This window comes from Nannobrachium achirus, assembly GCF_963921795.1.
Source record: "Nannobrachium achirus genome assembly, chromosome: 15".
NCBI lineage: Eukaryota > Metazoa > Chordata > Actinopteri > Myctophiformes > Myctophidae > Nannobrachium > Nannobrachium achirus.
Genome location: NC_137822.1, coordinates 52,798,034 through 52,819,265, shown reverse-complemented (window position 1 = coordinate 52,819,265; position 21,232 = coordinate 52,798,034). Strand labels below are relative to the sequence as shown.

The following is a 21,232-nucleotide window of genomic DNA, read 5'->3' as shown; positions in this document are numbered from 1 at the left end:
AAAGCCCTGCTTCATCATACAAGGCTGTCGCACAACAGTAGTGAAAACAGCAGATCTACAAGCACACAACGCCTCGCGGTGCAAGGCGTTGTGTGCTTGCAGTGTGCTTCACTAGTTTAAATCATTTTTAAAATGATAAATACAATACTGGCTTTCAAGCAGTTTCTAGGGGCACACTTGACCCTTCTCAGTTGCACACTTAAGGTCCCCAGGCACCGTGGTTGAGAAACACTGCCCTAGAACAGTGCTCCTCTACCTTTTCAGGCTGTGACCTCCCAACATAATAATCTTTGAATTATGATTCAATGATTTGTTCGACCACTTTCACCCTACAGTATAGGCCCACATTTGCTATTTGAAAATAGTCGATCTAAAAGCTCAAATTTGTTTGAGCTTGTAGATGTGCTATTTTCAAACAGCCGTTAAAAAAGTGAAAATATTTCGGCCCAGAACGGGGCACCTAAGCTCCAATGTAGCCTGACGGCGCATGGCGGGTTCGAGTCCTGTTTACGATGATCTTTAAGGCATGTCTCTCCCCATTTCTCTCTCTCCCTATTTCCTGTGTCTCTACTATAACAACATAAATAAATCCCAAAAAGCCCCAACAAAAATTGCTTAAAAAGGTTTTGGAATATTTTCAAATCATTTTAACAGCACAAATCTCTTGCACAAAAGCTTTTCAGGGTCCACAGCCAAATACATATTAATGTCTGTGGGGGTCCTTGACATAAAAGTTCGAGAAGCACTGCCCTATATACTACAGTATATCAGGCATTAGCTCTTCTAGGCCCTGGGTTCAATGGCAGGGTCTATATTTGGTTTTAATTTCCACATTAATGAATAAAAACACAATCACGACAACACCACAAACAAGGCAACACAAGCTTCCAGTAGACTCCACTTCATAATTGTCAAAACATGCATGGAACGTTCCAAAATAAGTGTGTGTGTGTGTGTGTGTGTGTGTGTGTGTGTGTGTGTGTGTGTGTGTGTGTGTGTGTGTGTGTGTGTGTGTGTGTGTGTGTGTGTGAGAGAGAGAGAGAGAGAGATACAAAGAGAGAGCAGAGAGAGAGCAGAGAGAGCGTGCGTTGCACAATACGGAAAGCTAGTTAGTAGCTGTGAAATACCAAAGTGGATTAAAGTTAACACAAACTGGCGAGGACATACACACACACACACAAACGTGATTGTTTTCTATGGTGGAGTCAGAGTAGGAATGCTGGTCCCTCTTACCAGTAAACAAGTTTAAAAGCTTAAAGGTCCAACCCAGGATTGTTCGGAACATAGGCTTCTATTCACGTCCATTATTATCATCATCATCATCATCATTATTTACCAGTTTGATTGGTAAATGGAAAATATGCTTTTAACTTTCCTAACCAATCATAAATCTAAATACTGTATATACTGTAGGTCCGTAAAATTATAATGTTAACAAAACCTAGGTGGAGTAAGTGATATTTTGTTGTTGTTAAAATGTTAAAGTTCTATATTATGATAATAACATTAAAACCTGGAATTATTTTATACTTTAGCTATTTAAAAATAGCAGATCTACAAGCTTGTAGATCTGCAATTTTTTTTAAAACCATGCAAATCTTTGAAAATATCTGTATTAAAGCGAACATTTGTAACTCAAATATTTGCTTATGGGGGGTCCCTGATACCTAAAAGTTTGAGATGGGGGTCCATGGCCAAATACATATAATTGTAGGGGTCCTTGACATGAAAAGTTTCAGAACGACTGTCGTAGAAACATGCGTTTTTCAAAAACCTTAGAATCGGGTCAAAAATATTCAAAGACTTGCACGTTCCCAATCTTTCAAAAATAGCAGATCTACAAGCTTGCAGCGCGGCTGTGAGCTTGTATATCTGCTATTTTTAAAGTAATAATGTGTTCCCGGTCTTAATGGGTTAATACACAGAAAATACATTGTCAGGTGGGATACCAATTTTCTCCAATGAGGAGAGAACTTGAGTTTTATAGTGTTCCAATAGTTCCAACACAAATGACTGCACCCTGTATCCTGCATAAGATCTCTCCTGGTTGGATGAAATTGGAATCCCAACCTGAAAATGTATGGTCTGTTTTTAACGGTTTACTAAAGAGCTGGAAAGATGGGGACCCCTGTTACTGAACAAACACTCTATAGCAGGGGTTCCTAAACTTTTTTGTCTCAGGGCACCCCATAAATATTTTTTTTTATCCGAGGTACCTACTTTGTAATTTTCTATTCACGTTCTACAAGCACACAACGTCTCGCATCGCGAGGCGTTGTGTGCTTGTAGATCGCCTGTTTTCACTTGTTTTGTGCGACAGTCTTGTATGATGAAGCAGAGCCTTGCTTTACCAAATGTTGCGAGGAAAACGTTGAGATAATAGCCATTTTGGTTAGAACTGACTGAAAATAACATTGCACTTAAAGTTTAAAATGATACTAAATATTTTTTTAAGTGTCCAAATAAATTCCAAATATCATCAAATTATCTTGCGGCACCCCTGGACTGCCGGCGCGGCACCACCCACTTTGAAAACCCCTGCAGCAACGACTACTATCACAATACAGAGGTATTTAACACTTATTTTAACTCCCATAATTCATTGATTCCACATCATTAACCATATAGTATGTGATACACTATTAATGTACCTTTTATAGTCACATTTGTCCTTCACAGTCAATGCTGTGGTCAATGCTGTTAGCCCAACCACAACACAGAGCTCTTTATCTGAAGCGTATTCGCCAACAAATGATCTTTATCATGTCACGCGTGTGTCCGTTTAATCTTTCTAGGCTACAGCCTCTTCACAATTCCATGAGTGACTCCTCTCACTAAACAAACTTGACTTCAGAGATCACATCCATGTCTCGAGTCATATGATACGCGCTTACCATGTTATCATTGGCTATCGTTTTACATGCCCATATCATTCGCTGCAGACGCCATGTCATGTACCGTGTTATTGTCAGAATCAGCGAATAATTCTAAGAACGCGTGGCAGCTGTAGCTTAGAGAGTAGAGAGGTAGTCTGGAGGGCGCTGGTTCACCTCCCAGCTGCAGTCTGTGTGTCAAAGTGGTCCATGAGCAAGGCATTTAACCCTTAACTGAATGCGTTTGTGTCGGTTGATTTTAACACATGGTATGCCTAACACGTCTACTCAGAGACCTGTTAACTGGTTACCATGGTAACCGATAGCCCCTGCATTGCCGTGGCCGGGGGTGAGCGGGGAAAAAAACTCAGTTTCCCATGATTCCTTGCTGGAACACAACATCAGCCGGTGTCCATTGAATCGTATTCATTCTGGCTGCAGAAACATGGATATATCTCGCCTTCTTTTCCCGTGATATAACCCGTTTTGTCAAAAAGGACTGTTTTCTATGGACCATAACGTATTCACGGATCATTGCGGTTGTATTTTTTGTTCTCCGCGTGAAAGTAAAGTTTGGCAGCATAAGTGTTAAAAGTATTGCAATTTCTTTTAAATAAAAATCGATCTTGGAAGATCAATTTATGAATGTTACTGGATTCACCTTCCATCCTACTGTCTGTAACAGACAATCGTTTACACCACTGGTTCTCAATGTGGGGTCCAGGGACCGCCAGAGGTCCTTGAGGGGGTTCCAGGGGTCCCACGCTACATGATTATGAGTGTACAAATGGATCCTAAATGACCCTCATGGGTCCGTCTGTAACTTACAAGTTAAATGAACACAGGAGGATTTTAAAGCGTAGATTGGGGTCACAGAGACAAAAGAGCGAAGTAAAAAAAGTATAGAATCTGTGGCCTAGTGCATTTAAAACTGGGGGTCTTCTGAAATGAGTGATTTAGACAAGAGAATCCCTGGTGTACATTATGATCATGATGGTGTACATTATGATCATGATGGTGTACATTATGATCATGATGGTGTACATTATGATCATGATGGTGTACATTATGATCATGATGGTGTACATTATGATCATGATGGTGTACATTATGATCATGATGGTGAGCGTACCGTTTGATCCTGGAGTCCAGGGAGTCTGTGGAACCGCGGAGGGAGCTCTCTTCGGTCCGTATGGAGCTCAACAGCGGTCTGCAATCCTCCTCCATCGTCACACGGTGGGCCGGCGGTCACTGTCTCTACCTGAGGAACCAGAGTCCAGGGACGTGAGGAGAATGTTAGAGAGGCAGCGGCTGAAATCTCTCAAAATAATTGCTTTTTGGTGAAAATGTAGAAAATAGCGGACCTCCAAGCTCACGACGTGTTGTGAGCTTGGAGGTCGGCTATGTTCGGTGCTTGATACCACAATGAACTTACTGTAAGCATAAAAAAGACAATACTGGAGATGTGGCTTACGGCATGGATTTCTACAAAGTGAGGGCAATTCTTTCAACATACAGTAAGACATTCAAGTTCAGGAGAGTCCATATATGGACTTTTACATAATGGAGATCCAGGTGATGCTCCACATAGGGATCTCCATATTATGGGCATAAAGGGGATTTGGTTCCCCTCACAGTGATGTCAGAGCTTGATGTCAGAATGTGAGAGTCAATCAACAAAAAAGACGAGCGTTACCCATACAGACACGGACAAGATGTGACGGTTCTGATAGTAAACTGCAACCTACGGTCGCAATAAATACGTTTATTGAAGACTTTCTGGCATGGGATGCAATCCTCTACGCCAGACTCATACCACGCATATGGATTATATGCATAGTATGAGTATGAATTTCTGTATGTTTTGTTTGCTTCATGCTAAAAAAGAGAAAAGACGTAATTAATGTTTTCCATTTTGTCATGGTACAGTATGATGTTTATGCGACTTTTCATACATAGATGTTAAATAGACGTTTATGTACATGTTTTCATTTCCATCTCTGCTATATGTATTTGACTGATTGGCCTATTAGTCCATTTATTACAACATGTCACATTGCGAGGCATTGTGAGCTTGTGGATCTGCTATTTTGGAAAATGTATGAAGATGTTTTCAACATGGAAACGAATATGAAAAAAAAAAAGTTAAATAATTGCGATTAGGCAATGATAATTAGGCTATTTGTGACAGGCCTACTATCCAGAGAGACTTACAACAAGCGAGGAGACTGTAATGCAGAGAGACTGTAGTGCTTCGTAAACTATACAAAGTAACTCTTCTTCATGCAATGCTGTATTGAAATTCAATATAGGGAAGTTTAATTCTACTATATGAGGGCAGATTCTGCCAATGCTTTGCAATGGAAATTAATTTTAGCAGAAATCCACGAATGGCGAAGGAACCAATCATCATCATAAAAATAAAATACATTAAGTAAATATGTTCATAATATAACAGTTTGCTTGTATGGGGGGAAATGCTGACAAAGCTCAATTGAAGCACATGAACTTGAATGCAAATCTAAAAAGGAGGGGAGGATGGGATCTGGGAATATATTACAGATTCATTCATTTATCAAATAAATACAATAATTAATGCACTTTTAGTGATCGCTGCCTGTCAGGAAAAGGAAAAGGGTCGTTACTTTGTTGTCAAGTCACTGAGGAGGAGCCGAGAAGGGCTTATCTTGGAGCGCCCTTGTTTTCGACAAGCGACACCGTCGTACGGTGAAGTGTCATTCAAGTTAAAGTTAAATTGAATGTAATCAGATTAGGATCAAATGAGATTAAACAGCTTCTTCTTACCAGACTTGCAGAAGCAGTGTTTCGTGCTGTCGGTCTTCCGCTGATCCCCAGTCAGCTGATGTTTACAACGAGCCACACCGGTCACGTGATGCGCAAGTCATCATGTTTTTGTTATGTTTATTTCGTTATTTTTTTTAAATTACTATGGTTTATTCTCTTTTACTTTAACTCTTAAGTAACCTTGTTCAGGCGTGGACTGTATTTTATAATCATAATTATTGTGTTCATTATATTTCATATTATTTTTGATGAATACCAAGGGCTTCCGCGTCCAATGGTCACGTGACATGTCGTCACGTTTTGGTTTGGGTTTGTTCTTCTATTTTATTATTTATTAATTTGACGTAAAGCACCTTTTACTTGTTTCGATCAGGGTTCCATAAAATAACGTTTATTATTCATAATGATTAATATTGATCCGAGCGTGGGATTCATTCAGCCAAGATCAAGGCTATGTGAAGAAGGAAAGGCCATATACGTCACTTTTGGTGGTCACAGACTCAGATCAGACTGAAACACAGGGAAGGAGCAGTAAAAGATACCAATGATAAAGATATAGGCCTAGTGGCCTACTGGGACTAGTAAAGCCTAAAGGAGTGTTACTACTTAGGCTACTGTACGTGGTTCTCAAACTTTTTAATTTCAAGGCCAATAAATAAGGGTCAGTCCAAATGAGTACAAATACATGAATTATGTATTTGACCCTAACCCCCATATGAAAATGTTTTGTGCCAGGGGGCCTCAACCAGATTTGTCTTGTTAGAATGTTCCAAATTCCAAATTTTATTTCAACATTGGAAAAAAGCAGATCTGCAAGCTCACACAGCGTCACATCTTGTAGATCTGCTATTTTCAATTAGCTGATGTACAGTATAGGCTACAGGATTAAATCATCGCCATGCCAGCTTGTGATGGACAGTTTGATAGATAGATAGATAGATAGATAGATAGATAGATAGATAGATCAAGAGCAGTACAGTACCAATAAAGAGAAGGTGCATCAATAGAGGGGGCGAATTAAATATAAGTATACATAAAGTGTCTTACAAAAAAGAGACCAAAGCAGTCAATGCTAGTTAGTGCAACAAGTATCTCACTGTCATTGTTAAACAAGACAAATACTCAGAAACTACCAACACAGGCTATTAGATTTTTGTCACGGACAAACAAAATGACATAAACCAGCCCTAAATGTAATTAACTCGTAATGTGCAGGTGTCTATGACAGTGTGGTACACATTTTAAAACAAAGACAGTTAACAGAAGGGTCTCATGCTGCTCTGGGTCACAACAGTCTCATTTTGGGAATGAGATCTATTTAGATTTTTTTTTTTAAAAGGTGTCATGCACATCAAACAATGATAGGCTACAAAAATGATTTGTGGGACTTAAAATCCTGATTATTGCACTGGACTTTTTGTATAGAAAAAAAATGTTGAAATTTCAGTTCTCTGTTTGCTGCAAATGTTTAGTCTGCAAGTGTCAAGTTCCCTATCTTCACCATGCGTCACTTCTCACAGACCCTGAAAACAGCAGTCATTGCACCACTCTTAAAGAAAATAACCTATAAGAGCAACAACAAGAACACAAACAGATATCCCACAGGAAAATAAAACGAATACATGAAAACAAAACAAGCTAATTACATGAAGACAAACAAAAGACACTCAATAATTATAGGCCCATACATTGAAAGGATGGATTTTCTTTTTAATGAAACTACTTTTGAAAAAATGTTAGAATGTCTTTAATTTATGAGTGAGTCTTGACCTAAAGTTTGGAAAATATTACTGTAGAAGGTGTCTGCAGATTTTGTTGACTAAAAATATGACAAAGACTAGCTTTTTTCACTGACAAAAACTAAAGAAAAATGAAAAAAGAAAGAAAAGGAACTAAGACAAGTCGTTTTGTGCTTGGTTGCACACAAGGCATCACATTGCAAGATCTGTGGGTGGTGCTGGAGTGGAGACTGCCTGTGAATCCTTTTGCTGGTGTGGTAGCTGCCTCTGATTACTGTCCCTCCACACTTGAGTAAAAGCACCTATACCTATATAGCTATACTCTTTCCACCACTCTACATGAAAGTGGATATGTGCTTATGTTTTTGTCTCATCAGCAACAACTGCAAAGGGATGGTGAAGAAAGGGAACTCGGAAAGACACTTTCTGACTAATATCCTCAAATGATGATTACATTTTTCCAACCGACAGGGAACTGAGAAAATAAAGAACAAGGTCAAAACGGTTCATACAGACTGTACATACAAGAAAGTGCTGAAAGTCCTGTCATCATCAACGTTTTAATCCATTAAGAGATGGAACTACTTTAACCATTAATTTATGCTTTAACTATTAAAAAATAGCAGATCTACAAGCTCACAGCGCTGCAAGCTTGCAGATTTGCTATTTTCTAAAATCATGTTTTTTTTTCTTCCTGTAGACTGACAGGATATGGGGGGAGAGATGGGGAGAGACACGTGGCAAAGGTCCTCTGGATCGGGAATCAAACCGGCGACGCAGCCAGGCATCCATGCCTATGTGACAATGCCTAAGTGGTATGCGCCCGGACCAGTAGGCCAGCGGGCACCCCCAAATATTTGCTTCTGGGGGGTCCCTGGAACAACATATTTTGAGATGGGGGTCCGCGGCCAGATGTGAATATAACCGTAGATCTGCTATTTTCAAATATCCGGTGTAGTGTTTAAAGTGGCTACACTTATTTTAATGCTACAGTGCATTAAGTAATTTTGCTGTGAGAGCCCTGGAGCTCCCTCAAGGACCCCTGCCTGGGGGTCCCTGGATCACACTTTGAGAAGCCCTGGTCTAATAATAATGCATCAGATTTATGAACAGTAGCGCTGCTTTGTACCCAGTCACTCCCCGTCTCTCTCCCTGTTTCCTGCCTGTCTCCACTTACACTAAATAAAGGCTGTTAATAAAGTACCATTTTAAAAATCAAACCTCGGTTCGAAGTGAAGCAGTGAATTTTATTCATGTGTTCTAGAGCTATGAAATCTGTGTTCTAGATCTATACATTCTGTGTTCTAGATCTATACTTTCTATGTGCTTTAGTTCTATATTTTTGAGCGGTGCTAACCGCTCCTATAGACCGCTTTTTTACCAAAACTATGATGTCACAAATGATGATGACATGAGTTCGCTAGACCAATGAAACACTTCGATTCTGTTGATCTGTCCATGATGTCATAGTCACAGAGGCACTCGATTGGTTCACCCTGATTTAGAACGCGTTTAGGCCGCATAAAATACGTCATAACGCGTTTAGGCCGCGTAAAATACGTCATAAAAAATTATTGAGCGGTGCTAACCTTGAATTTCAAAATTATATTAGATGAATATCACTTATAAGTGAAAAAATAACCACACTTTTAGACAGACTGTGGAAAATCTTACAGGTTATAAATGATAGGCAGGTATTACAAGTAAATTAACAGACTTTGAAAAACTAAAATATTCATCTTCTGGCCTCTTCTCGCCTCTCTGGAGGCCTCTCTGGAGGTAAATAAGGTCACTTATCATTACACTATGACACTCTTACAAGCTACAATCCGTAGCATGGTCAACTAACTGATGAGAAATGACAATAAAGACTTATATAGTCTGAGCAGACCTCTAGACTGACATCATACACAACAAAAAGAATATTGCCATGCATGCCTATCAACACTGATTTGCGCAGGAATTAGTTTGCACCGCTCACTTCGCACGGGTGCGATTTTTATGACTTCTGAATGAATGAATGATTTTATCTGGAGGGCCAAATTGTCATGTGAAGCTTGACCAATCCTCAATTCTGCATGCACGGGACACACAAAGCCACTCCTTGGAAGCGGCTTTCACCGCTTCAGAAATGGGCAAAGTGGTCCTTTAAATGAAAGTTGAAATCAACAAAGCAAGAAATATGTGGGTGTGAGGAGAAAGGATCATCTGTAACAGGGTGTGGCCCTGTTACAGATGATGTCCAAAAATCATGCAGATCGGTACACAGTATCTCTGTAGCCGTTAAATGGAACGGGTATTTCTTACATTGATGCTCCTACATATTAGCATGCAAGCACCAGTTAAAGTTACTTTCCATCCCTCATATACTGTGTGCACAGTGCACATCCCATAACCCACACACTGCACATCATTTCGGAGCTCATATCTTTGAACGGGTGTCTGTCTGTCTGTCTGTCTGTCTGTCTGTCTGTCTGTCTGTCTGTCTGTCTGTCTGTCTGTCACAGCGTTTCTCCTCAGTGGCTGGAGCAATTGATCTGAAATCGCATCACAATTAGCATATGAACACACCCAACATAACTGTGAAGCCCGTTTGTCACTTTCACAAATCGTATGCTGTATATTAGCATTTTTATGGTGTATCTACTATCTATTCTGCATCTAGCTTGAGGCTCATCTATTCTGCATCTAGCATGAGGCAACATGTTTAACCAGCTCTCTCTGTGTGTGTGTGTGTGTGTGTGTGTGTGTGTGTGTGTGTGTGTGTGTGTGTGTGTGTGTGTGCAGGCAGGCGGGTGTGTGCGTGGGCGGGTGGGCGGGTGGGCGGGTGGGGGGGGGGTAGCCATTAAACGAAACGGGTATTTCTTACATTGATGCTCCTACATATTATCATGCAAGCACCAGTTAAAGTTACTTTCCATCCCTCATATACTGTATGCACAGTGCACATCCCATAACCCACACACTGCACATCATTTTGGAGCTCATATCTTTGAACGGGTAAGGGCTAGTTTTAGATAGTTCTTAGAGCAAAGAAAAGATGAGGCATATTCAAAATCTTGGAAAAGCTTTATCTTTTCTTTTGTGCATCATTATTGCGCATTATTTACAGTATAGCTGGTAGGTTGACGTAAAACACATCTTTTTACAGCAACCATTGACATTTCTGACCAGAAAAATGATCGTCTATTCACAGATAGACACCTTTATTGATCCTGCAGGGGAAATCCAGGCGCCACAGACTGCACAGCAGTTTCAGTAACAAATACAGGGCATTAGAGGTAGAGTAAGAGGCAATCATATTATGTAGTGTAACATTACAATAAAAATCAAACCTCGGTTCGAAGTGGAGCGGTGAATCTGAGCAGCTATACCCTGTGTGTGTTGCTAAATGCCTAAACTGTAAACTGTAAACTGTGCCTGTGAGTGAGTGGTGAGTGTGCCTGGCCTGCACAAAACAGCGCCCCTCCTTTAACTAGTGTGTTGTGTGTGGCCACTCAAGGTATTGCCAGGCTACGGACACGGCCACCCAGCCACCCAGCCACCCACCCACGGACATACCCACGGACATACCTGTCTATTGGGAGCGCTTTCACCGCTCCAAAAACACCAATTATTATTAAAAAAAGTACAAACCTACAAACTAGGTACAACCTATATACAATTTCTTACATAAGTAAACAACCTATACAATCATATACAATTTCCACATGGAATCCAGTATAAATAAATAAATACATACATAAATAAAATAAAATAACAGTAACTAAAATGTGCCTACTTCAAGAAACTTTCACAAAACTTATTGCATTATTTTCAGGTCTTGTTACTATAAACCATGGACGGATTAACGCTTGTGCAGTATGTGCAGCTGAACAGGGCCCACAGCCAATAGGGGCCCACCAATTTATAGGCTATTTATTTATTTATGATCATAATAAACACGCAATATGATTAAGAAGAAGAAAACCTCAAATTCGCCCCCATAGCATGACTTCTAAACCAATCACAGCAAATGGGGGGCGGGAGGTATAGTACTACTGGTTTCTCAACCAATCACAGTGACTGTCTGAACGTCTCTGACAGCACCGCTGAAAAACAAACGGCAGATGATGACACCAGATTTATCTAAATAACAGAATTAAACAGTTGTTTCACAGTGGAATAATTATGCTACCTGAGGTTAATTACAGACATCCATAGGACATGTGGATAGCTTTTACATTTACCATACGTGAACTAAAGTTTTCGGCGCTGCTCAAAGAGGCTGGATTACACGATGTGTTGTGTGCCTCCAAGGAATAACATTGGATATTTTCTTGTCATTTTCTTAAGGTAAGACATGGCTTTATTTAACTAACTGTTCACTGTGGAGTTAGCCAGCCTGTTTTCTTCTCCTCCATGTGTGTGTGTGTGTGTGTGTGTGTGTGTGTGTGTGTGTGTGTGTGTGTGTGTGTGTGTGTGTGTGTGTGTGTGTGTGTGTGTGTGTGTTGCGTGCGTGCCATGCTTGCTTGCTTGTAAATATTGGTAGCTGCTGGTTATGGATCTTTGGTCTGGTATGGTTGTGGTCAGTGTGGTTGTGTTGTGCGCACATTGTGTGTTGGCTTGTTGGGGTGCCCGCAGTGTTCGACTCCGCTGCCGAGCGCCGTGGTGCGGTGTGGTACGCGGGCCGGTAAGGTACAGGACGCGATCGGCCCGGTGCGGGACGCGGGCGGCGTGGAGGTGGGGAGGGGGGCCTTCGCGATGTGGCCGCACAGGGCCTATCTTTCAATTAATCCGTCCCTGCTATAAACATATTGCACAATGCTGCTTGAAATGACAGTTAGACACAGTCTCATGACTGTAATGTATTTCAGAAACATGACATGTTTCTGTACTTGGGACCAAATTGATTTTTGGGTGGTCTCTAATGCGCACCCGGGACCTCTGTGTGAATCTGCCCTCAGATTCAGACTGATTGGTTTACCATAGTAGGGCCCAGGTCCATTACCTGGAGCACTACTGGTTGCTGATGGCCAGGTAAGTTTGACGTGTGCTCTCAATAACTGAAGTCCCAAACGTTGATGTGAGTTCATAGATTCTTATATTTATTCTGCTCAAAGCCCTATACTTTGCATACAGTAAATACATAAATAACCAAACAAACAGTCGACATTTAGGCTAAAGACCAGTCCAGCACTTGTGAGACACAGTCGCTCTCTCATCAGACAACACCTGTTGCTTGTTACAGACCCACTTAAATAGGCTACCCACCCAGGCAATTTGGCCTTGACAATGCCCTCCCCTTCAGTGATGTCATCAGAATAAGAAATGAGGCTCAAATGGCTCTTACAACCATATTTCAAAGTGCTTGTCATTCAGGAAGGGGGTTATGTTCACAAAGCAGTTTTTGAAGAGTCTGGAAAGACATCAAAAGAGGGAACATTTTATTTAACATATATGATGTGCGTATAGTAAACCATGTTCATGAATGCGTTCCTATACCTACACCTGAGAATAAAGTTATTCTATTAACAATGCACGCATTCAGTCCATTCTACTCACCGCACAGTTTGGATGGAGGTATTGATGGAGAGAATCTGGAGTAATCTGTCCGTTAGAGCATCAGTGAGCTTATTGTGACTCAGACTACAACAACACAAGGAAGAGAAAGGACAAAGGAACAGATTAGTACATCATAGTCACACACATACACATGCAAACCACTCCATTCTATAAAAGTACTCACTCCAGGACTTGTGCTTTGTGCAGGTGGGGGATCAGAGTCTCTAGCAGCTGGTCAGTGAGTTGACAGTGACTGAGGTCCAGTTCTGTCAGTCCCTCAGAGTGTTCCAGAAACAGGGCCAAACATCTGCAGGTCTTCTGATCTAGTGTGGTCTCACTGAGGTCCAGCTCTCCACGCAGGGCTCCTGCCAGGGAACCTGCTCGCATCACCGTGTCCCTTTCACTGCCCACAGAGACCAGAGATAGCAGCTGGAGAAGGAGGGATTTGCTGCATCTGGAGAAGAAATGCAGAATTAGAAGGTCACAACTCTGCTAGAGAATGCTTTAGTGGTTCTCAAAGCAGGGTCTGTGGACCACCAGTGGTGCTTGAGGGGGTTCCAGGGGTCTCCGGAAAAATAAGAAACCGCTGAATCACTTTTATCCTATTTTATACTTCGGATATTCAAAAATAGACGATTTACAATCTCACAAAGTGCCGTATTGGGTTAGGGTTAGCTTGTAGATCTTGGGTCCCTGCAACAAAATATTGTAAGACAGGGGTCTGACTCTGCAGCCCTGTCATGTGAAAATGTTTGAGAACAACTATTTTAGTGTTGGCTTCTCTGCTGGCAAAGTGACAAAGTCAATAAGACACTGTCATTTCTGCATTGGTTAAGATAAGACAAGACCTGTATTGATCCTGCTGGGGGAAATTTAGGCGGCAAAGACAGTACCACAGTTAAGAAAAGATTACAGGACAAAGGGAAAATGTAGACACGCCATGATGGAGACTTTACAGTCAATACAACACCATCAGTAGGAAAGAGATAGAGGGGTGTGTGCGCGTGCATGTACATTATGTTGCAATATCTATAGCAACAACTCATTTGAAAGGTATAGCAATGTAACATAACAGATCTAAATGGGTTAATAGTCCACACCAATGCAACTCCTTGCAACAAGTAGTTGCATAATGATGAAAAAGCAACATCAGGCAGCAAAGTGTTGTCCTTCTCACCTCAGATGGACTCTGTTGAGGACAGGGAACAACAGGTCCAGCCCACTGTCCTCTACCTCACAGTCTGATAGGATGAGCTGTATGTCCTGACTGCTGCTACAGTGTCCCAGGACAGTAGAGATGTCCCTGCAGTGTCCCAGGACAGTAGAGATGTCCCTGCAGTGTCCCAGGACAGTAGAGATGTCCCTGCAGTGAGTGACAGTCAGAGACAGAGACACCACCTGCTGTTGTTCTGACAGGTCCACAGAGGAGGAGCAGGACAGGTCCAGTTTGTACTGCAGAGCTCTGAGCAGACCTACTGCTGCCCCCTGCTGTGTCTGGCATGTAGTGCAGCAGTGGAGGAACCTCAGCAGCAGACTCTTGTCAACACTGGTATGAGGATGTACAACACAACACATTTAATCATCACTTCATTGATACATTATCATAACATATGCAAATACATAAACATACAAATAAGTTAGACACCGCAAATGTATTCATAGAGCAAATATTTATATTCACACTTATTCCCATTGCTCAAACAGTCGGTTGAATTTGTTCTCCTGCTATGCCGCAAAAATGGGAACACCCTAAAGGAAATCCATAACCTCCTTCATTGACGCTCTGAAAAGTCACTTACAGGCGGCTGCTACTTGAAACTGGTAAAAAAAAGACAAAGCCTATCCTGACCTTTCTACAGTAAACTGTTTTTACATGATGTTTTCTGCACAGTACTTTCATTTGTCTGTCATTCAATGTTATATGAGCCACCACGAGGTTGCTTTTTGCAGTGTGTATACATGCGACCTGACGGTCGCTTATCTCCCGATTAGGGAGTCTTACTGTTGTTTATTTAGTTGACCTGTTGTCATGTAGCCTACCATTTCCGTTGCAAACCTCTAATAACGTTTTCAATCAATCAATCAATCAATCAATCAATCAATCAATCAATCAAGCAATCAAAATGTGTATTATAACATTGTTAAATTGGTTGGGTAAATCCTACCTAAGATGAGAGACTTTATCCATAGAGAGCAGGATGTTTTCAATTGCTTGTGGTGGTATGAATGTCCACAACAGGCTGAGTTCTGTCACTTTGTCACAGTGTTTGAGGGTGAAGAGCAGAGCATCACAGTCCACTGTGTTCAGCTCTGTGTTGTTCAGGTTGATTACATAGTTTAATGACCTCAATAAACTGGGCACACTGTCACTGGAACGACATTGATATGTCTCTCTGATGGCACTCAATGTAAAGCTGGGACTGGCTCTGAAAACGTGCATTATTGTTAGTACAGATTGCTGAATTACAATTACAGTTATAACACTATAACAAGCCAGTATTTTTCAGTTAAAACATAATTTAACTCACCTTTTAAACAAAACTCTGTCCAGAAAGGGTAAAAGACCTGTGATGCTTCTCTCTGAGATCCTGTTCTTCCTCAAGTCCACAGTGAACATCTGGGCTGATGACTGCTGTAGCAGATAGAGAAGAACCTCCCAGTCTAGAAAGCAGGAGGTCAGATCTCCACCAACCTTCTCCAGGAAAGACTTTGCCAAGTCCTCATCCTGAGCTCTATACACAACACCAGCTAGCCCCTGCAGAACCCTTGGACGCAGTCTGGATAAATGATTAATCAGAGTATCAATCAAGTAATGTGTCAATGTAATAATGCAATAATTGAACACGGTTAGGATTAAGGTTGCTGAAGGTTTTTATTTTATATTTTCTTACACCTTTTTATGACTCAACAAAACAAACACACTCACTTGATTGTCAGTTGATCATGGTGACTCAACAGTGGAAGGAGGAGGTATGACTGGATGCTGGACTTGGTCATGTCCAGACAACTGACTGACCAGTGTCTCAGCAAAGATGCCACATTACTAACAACCCGGAACAATAGTCTCTCTGATTGCTGTGTCGACGTCTTTAGAATTGAAAGCTCTTCAATCAAGCTCATGCTCTTCAATCGCCCTGTTCTTACTGATCGAAAGAGTAGTAATACCATGCTTTCGGACAGTCTGAAAATCAAGAAAATATTTAATTAAAAATCTGTTAGTTAATTTGAATCCTATTCTTAACTAAACAACTACATCATATGATTGGGAGCCAAGATCATGTTTTTCTTTTAGGAATAGTAGCCAAGATCTAAACATACAAAATACAAATAATTAAAGAATAGCCCACCCCAGCCTTTGGATTTGCACTACATCTCTAAAAAGCAGTGAAACTCCTTTGAGAGAGATCTTCCTGGGTGTCAGGACCAGATCCACCTTAGAGCCACAGAGTTGCAGAACTTTCCCCACAGTCTTGCAGGTGTTTGTCCATATCTCTCCTGTCAGCACCAGGTTGAAATCAAGGAGACGGAGGAGAGAGACAAGCTGTTCCACCTCCTTTCTGGATTTAACAGGGATGGATCTGCATGTCCGCTGGAACAAATCTGGATCATCACACCTATATATTCATATGAGTTATGGAAGACAATGTTAGATCAGTAAAAGAAGATGTTTAATGTCATTGCATTTAGAATACAACACACTGCTTTGGTGATCCACTCCAAATAGCAGCATACTATTGTGAAATATACACAATTGATGTTGCACTACATGGCTTTACTTTATGGCTTTAAATCCTGACTTTAAATCATGTAATAAAGTGTGAATACCTCTGCATATTGTACCTACAGTATAATGTCATCAGTGAATACAGGTTAGATAAGAAGTCAAAGTGTAGGATTTATTTAATTCATACATCTATTATAAAGAATAATCAAGCTATGACAACAAGTAGAGGATCACATGCTGGGATAAAGTCTCAATAGTTCAAAATTACCAGTTCTTAAATAATAATTAGAGTGTATTAATCATATTATTATAACCTTAAAAGAATAGTGAGATGGCTTTTATGTAGAAACATATGATAAACACACACACACACACACACACACACACACACACACACACACACACACACACACACACACACACACACACACACACACACACACACACACACACACACACACACACACACACATTCTTAAAATAATTATATTTTTTATTATTATTATTATTGATAGGGAGAAAAACATAACATTAACCTGAGTTGTGAGATGTAGGGTAGACACTGAAGGAAGATCCTCACTTCACTCTCTTCATCTGACCAGCCTGTCAGCTTTACTGTTTTCTTCTCTGGCTGGAGTTTCAGTACCTCTAGGAGGAGGGAGACCTTTCTCTCTGAGAGGTCTATGGACCAGACTGCAGGAAGTGACTGGTAAACTGGAAGTAATGCTGGAAGAACACTTTTGCCTGTTTTAGTTTCATAGTTCTTCACATAGTAGTATAGGTCCAATAGTAAATCACATTGATGCTTCATGGGAACCACATCAAAATCATCCTCCCAGTTGATAAAAGGGAACGATTCATAATTACACACGTGATACAACAATTCCAGAATCTTCTTCCTGTTTTTTTCTTCCTGTCCTGCTGCTTCATGAAAGAGCTTCCCCAGGAACACGGAGGTTTTATCGGTATATTCCTTCTGATAGGTGACACTGTAACAGTTCAAATGAAAATCAACATGAAATATTGTTCTCTGTATCATAAACTGAACCAAACAATGATGGACACTGCATCCATTAGATAGCCTCTAATGGTTCACAATTGAATACATTATCAAACATTTTCAGATGTATCATTATCAAAACAAAAAAAATGCCAACATTTGTATTCAAACAAATAGTTAACTGCAATAAGACACAAAAACACAACACCGTCCAGATTTGCCTGTAACTGTCATATTTTAGTGTTCAGCGTAAGGACTAATGTGTTGAAAGAGAGGGGGAAAGAAAATCAATTATTTCCCCCCCAAACATTTTGTATGTGCTGACAAGGTTTCAAGTCAATAAAATATAATACTGTATATATTTTTTCATTATAGTAACTGTTGCATGCCTCTGAACTCTGAAGTGCAAAATGGAAACAAATGGACCCATATTTGTACTCTTCAGAGTTAAATGAACACAGAGTAGTTTACTGTTAAGTATTTGATACTTTATATTGATTACAGTGATCCATGTGTTACATGGATGATACAGTGTTCCATGTGTCTTGCTTATGATTCATTGGATCATGCATAGCATACTTCACATCTTTGCTTCTATCCTGTATATGCTGCACTGTATATCTTTGTATTAAGACAAATCTTCATTTCAATAATTTATAATATATTTAAAAAAGATTGTTACCAATGAATTCATGAATTATTGCGACCGTAGGTCGCATTTACTACCAAAACCTCCACCGGCTGTCTGTACGTCAGTGAGTCAGTGAGTCACACTTTTGCCCTGCTCATATCTCCACAACCGTTGCCCCCATCCATGCCAAATTTTGCACACACACTACTTGACTGCCAAACTACAACCTCCAAGGACCCCCGGAGCCCCAGGGGGGGACCCCCAGATGTAAAAAATGACCAAATGTGCTCACACGTCACACGTCACACTTTTTCCCTGCTTATATCTCCGCACCCGTTGACCCGATCCATGCCAGATTTTACACACACACTCCTTGCCTGCCAAACTACAACCCCCAAGGACCCCCAGAGCCCCAGGGACCCCCAGGTCCCTGGGGGACCCCCAGATGTAAAAAATGACCAAATGTGCAAAAATGACCAAATGACCACCCCAACGGGGCTGCTCACGGGGAATTCCCGGGGACCACCGACTCCTGGTGCTCCAGAACGGATGCAAAAGTGGTGGCGCCCCCAGTGGAGGACCCCCTGCCACTGCAGCGCACATAAAATGCCGTAACTCGGGCTAGGAGCGTCCGGGAGAGCCGGGGCCGGTACCTATTCGTCCGCCAAGGCAACGCGGAGACCCCACCCCTCATTTCTCACATGGCCCTATTCTAGCGCCACCTTCAGGCCGATTTTTAAAACACATTTTTGGACACTGCTCCTACAGTTTTTGCCCTAAAATCACGAATATCACTACACAGCATGTCTACACTCATGTCATCAACATGGATCAGGAAGATTTTGGAAAAACACATTTTTGCCCTATTTGTGGAGATAAGCCACCTACGGTCGCTTATCTCCCGATTAGGGAGTCTTACTGGTTTTAAATGGACACAAATATTACAGTAAATGAAAGGAAACACATTAACCTGAGTTGTGAGATGTAGGGGAGACACTGAAGGAAGATCTTCACATCACTCTCTTCATCTGAGCAGTTTATGAGCTTTACAGGTTTCTTCACTTGTTGGAGTTTCATCACCTCTAAGAGGAGGGAGACATTTCTCTCTGAGAGGTCTATGGTCCAGACTGCAGGAACTGACTGGTAAACTGGTTGTAATGCTGCAAGAACACTTCTGCCTGTTTCAGTCTCATAGTTCTTCACATAGGAGTATAGGTCCAATAGTAGACCACACTGAAGCTCTGTGTTATTAACATGACGCCAGTCAATGAGGGGGAACGTTTGGTAATTACACACAGAAGACAACAATTCCAGAATCTTCTCTCCTGTTTCGTCTTCTTGCTCTGCTGCTTTACAGAAGAGATTCCCCAGAAACGTGGCTACTTTTAACTTTCTTGACAATTCATCAGTGAATCTGTAACAGTTTGAAAAAAAACAACATGAACTAGTGATGTCTGCATCATAAACCGAATAAAACAACGGTGTACATTGTATCCACCAGAAGTGAAAAAATTAATAGGAAAATTATGGAATCAGAAAACATATTACTAAATTTGTGTCTTCATGTTTAAACTTAATTCCTCTATATGGATTCTATACAAATATCAAATAAAGCAGATTAACCTGAGTTGTGAAATGTATGGTAGACACTGAAGGAAGATCCTCACTTCACACTCATCTGACCAGCCTCTCAGCTCTACTGGTTTCTTCTTTGATTGGAGTTTCTTCTCTGGTTGGAGTTTCAGCACCTCTAGAAGGAGGGAGGCCTTTCTCTTTGAGAGGTCTATGATCCAGACTGCAGGAGCTGACTGGTAGACTGGTTGTAATGCTGGAAGAACACTTCTGCCTGTTTGAGTTTCATAGTTCTTCACATGGGAGTATAGATCCAGTAGTACACAACACTTGTTGCTGCGTTCGCACGAAAAGGGGAATGTTTTGTAATTACACACAGAAGACAACAATTCTAGAATCTTCTCTCCTGTTTCTTCTTCCTGTTCTGCTGCTTTACAGAAGAGCTTCCCCAGGAACCTGGATGGTTTTGGACCGCCAGCGACAACACTGAAACAGTTTAAAATGAAAATCAGCATGAAATATTAATCTCTGATGATAAACAGAACCAAACAATGATGGATTCTATCCGATTTTAGGTGAAACAGTCAACGGAAAATGTAGGAATCAGAAGACATACAGTTGATGTCAGATGGAAACCTTATATGTACAAAACCGTTATTTAATAAATAAAAAGGAACTCGTCTTCTAATTAATTTAATGACGCTATTATTTAGTCAAAAGCCCAATTGTTAACACTTTTCAGTTATTCAATATTTATAAAGCCCACAGTAACAGTAAAATCACTTTAACTTAAACATCAGAAGCAGACCTAGAAGCTCACAATGTGTTACATCTGTAATATGGCAGTCAGGCATGAATAAAAGTTGATATATGGACACAGAATATTTCTAAATATGTGAGTTAAATCTTGTGTTCCAACTTTATTTGTCTGTACTCTCTGCACTCATGTTGACTAGTGGCAGTGTAACCAATGTCACAGGAAAATACCACAGCACTCTGCTGTTCTGATACTCAGCAGTGATCATGTTTACACTAGTATCATCCATAGATCAATATTCTCTGAGTGATTCATGTATTGTCTGATTGTATACCTGCTTATTATTGGTTGTATCATGCTTTTCTCTTTTTGAGATTCAGTAAGATTGAGACCAGGAGCGCTCGTTTTTGAGCACAAGGTGGAGCAAGCGGTGCCTCCTTCGGGGAACTACCCATAATTAGTCATACAGGGTTATAGATTTAGGAATAGTTTTACTGAGGTTAGGATTAGGGTTAGGTTTAGCAAGGCATAGTTTTACAGAGGTTAGGATTAGGATTAGGGTTAGGTTTAAGTTTAGGCATAGTTTT

At 40.8% G+C, this 21,232-nt stretch overlaps 1 protein-coding gene across 1 annotated transcript in view; it reads right to left on the bottom strand.

Moving 5' to 3' along the window:
• slc38a9 (solute carrier family 38 member 9) overlaps positions 1 to 5,750 on the bottom strand; it is a 32,215-nt gene extending 26,465 nt beyond the window's left edge. The window contains exons 1-2 of the mRNA XM_080743774.1: positions 5,679 to 5,750; positions 4,006 to 4,134 (exon numbers count right to left, since the gene is read on the bottom strand). Of these exons, the coding sequence (XP_080599900.1) occupies positions 4,006 to 4,100 (95 nt within the window). The 5' untranslated portion in view covers positions 4,101 to 4,134; positions 5,679 to 5,750. The remainder of the gene's footprint in view (positions 1 to 4,005; positions 4,135 to 5,678) is intronic.
• Between the last annotated feature and the right edge of the window lie 15,482 nt (positions 5,751 to 21,232).